Source organism: Thermobia domestica, chromosome 2 (genome assembly GCF_964235325.1).
Source record: "Thermobia domestica chromosome 2, izTheDome1.hap1.1, whole genome shotgun sequence".
Taxonomy (NCBI): Eukaryota; Metazoa; Arthropoda; class Insecta; order Zygentoma; family Lepismatidae; genus Thermobia; species Thermobia domestica.
In genome coordinates, this window is record NC_137455.1 from 212406086 (window position 1) to 212408567 (window position 2482).

Consider the following 2482-nt stretch of genomic DNA (forward strand, 5'->3'; position numbering starts at 1 on the left):
AATGCAAGAATATCGTAATTGTGGTGTACATTAAAGAAATCAACCAAAGTGCTCTTAATAACTTTCTATCAAAATTATCTTTATTGAAACCATATAATATTATTGGATTGTTCGAAAGGTCCCATAATATAAAAAGGACAAACAAGTTTAAAAGTTGTCCTATACATATCCATAAGTATTGTAACAGAAATTTTATTGGAAAACAACTTACAAGTCAAGTAATATGTGATTATGTAATTAGGGAAACACAGATTAGAAACCTACACGGTTCTCCCCTTTACATATCCTACATAACTCAGAAATATCCCTATGAATTTGAAATAGTAGATCACGCAGAAAAGAATTACGTCTATGGAGGGCCTATTGGTCATGTGTTTCAAGAACTGATATTTTATATGAATTTTACACCAGTTCACTTCATCAAACATAATACTGTGGAAGGTGGTTCTCAGTTACCAAATAAGTCATGGACATATGTTATGGGAGACATAGTTCAAGGTAAGGCAGACGTAGGATTTGGTCCCTCACATATAACATACAATAGGTTCCAATACGTAAACTTTATCTCACCAATTATGTTTGACAAAATTATTCTTGTAGTAAAACGATCAGATGCTGTACCAGATTACTATGCTCTATTTCTACCTTTCCAGTATTTACTATGGCTTACCCTGTTTGTACTGATCATAATTTTAGGTATTCTAACAATAATGTTTCAAATTAGTTTTAAAGAACCATATTACAAAACGTTGTATGATGTTATCTTTAAGTTTTATGGAATCTTCCTTCAAATATCTGTTCGTAAGCCTAAATATAAAGTAATAAAAATATTATACTTTTCCTGGGTATATTTTACAATGATAATTAGTTCATTATATGTAGCTAAGGTTGTAGGTTCCCTTACTATTCCAAGATTTTATACTGATATAAATACAATAGAGGATGTTAATAATTTACAATTAACAATCAAAGGTGGGCGGTTCATTTATGATATTTTGAATGCATCTACAAATTACCAAACTCGACTTTTGTGTTCTAGATACACAGTAATTAAAAATTATTCTAAAGAACTTCTAGAGGTTACGACAAATAAGTCTGTGGCACTGATTTTAAGCAAGTCTAATCTATATGGTTTATACTCTGAAATTCCAATTGAATGTTCATTTGGTAATATCCCTCTTCACGTAGTATCCGAATATGTAGGGAGTACCATGAAATCCTTTATACTTCCCAGACAATCTCCGTATAGTGAAAGAATGGACACAATTATAGGAAGACTTGCTTCTTCTGGTTTATTGGCAAAATGGACAAAATTAAAACCATTGAATATGATGTGTAATGATAAATATGAATTTCATGGCAATATCATCATTAATATGCAACACATTAAACCTATATTTTATGTTTTATTGTTTGGATCTATTATGAGCTCAATTACCTTCGTTATAGAAATATTTGTGTGGAGATTTAAACTAATCCAAATACAATAATTACATAAGCGAGTAGAATCAACTAATTAGTTTCTAAGAATAGAAGATGATATCTAGGTGCACAATAATGTGCAAGCCAAATTGTCGCTCACTCTCAGCTGGGTCACACAGAGAGTCTATTTGTACGAAGAAATGCAGGGCATATTTTGAACATTCGTAATTTCGCTTCATATAAAGATAATGCAATTGCAATCACGTGGTTCAATGACCTGCAGAAGTTATGGCGTATGTTAACTTTTTGCATTTAATCTCTAACTGTTCACAAGGTAGAATTTTCTGAATATCTCTAATTCTAGAACTCACCACTCAGTAATTTATCAAACCGTATATGAGACTTCCTTTGGACTTAAAAACATGAAAGTTGACACAAGTATAAAATTTATAACACAAGTAAAGGAAAAATAGAAAACTGGAAATTTCTTCTTCGAAGAATTAAACATTAGGGGAAACGACCAAAAATTGAATATTGTTATACTTATATCAAGAACTTTTAAAACGTATACGGCACTTTCTATAAATATGAAAACTTGAAATTTGCCACAAATGTAGAATTTGTGATATAAAAGATGAGAAAGTCTGAAAACTGGAAATTTCTTCCTCCGCGAGGGACGAGTAGGGGTAAATATAAAGTTACACGTCGTTTCGTTTCGTTAAGGCACTGATTTAAGACCCATAGCATATTTTCTGTAAACGTAGTAACTTGAAATTTGACAGAATTGTTATTCGAAACAAATGCAGATTTCCAATTCAAGCAAACAAAAATAATCGCAAACAGGATATTTCTTTCCAAGGGGAAAATTAGGGGAAGTGGTAAACTACATTATATTACGTCACTTATGACAAGAGGATTCAAAATCTATGTGGTATTTTCTGTAGATATTGAAACTCTAAATTAGACTTAAGTATCGGTTTTAGTATTAATGAAGGAAATGAAATATGAAAACTCGAAATTTACTCCGTTCCCTCAAGTAAGAAATTTAGGATTGCAATTA

At 31.1% G+C, this 2482-nt stretch overlaps 1 protein-coding gene across 1 annotated transcript; it reads left to right on the forward strand.

The window, feature by feature from the left end:
* The first annotated feature begins 395 nt into the window (after window positions 1-395).
* On the forward strand, window positions 396-1490 carry LOC145679313 (glutamate receptor ionotropic, kainate 5-like). Its single transcript, XM_081749900.1, has one exon. It carries the CDS (start codon window positions 396-398, stop codon window positions 1488-1490), a length of 1095 nt encoding a protein of 364 aa, XP_081606026.1.
* The last annotated feature ends 992 nt before the right edge of the window (window positions 1491-2482 follow it).

Bases quoted from the DNA above. Each gene is read 5' to 3' on its own strand.
- LOC145679313 (XM_081749900.1), top strand. From the start codon at position 396: ATGAATTTTACACCAGTTCACTTCATCAAACATAATACTGTGGAAGGT.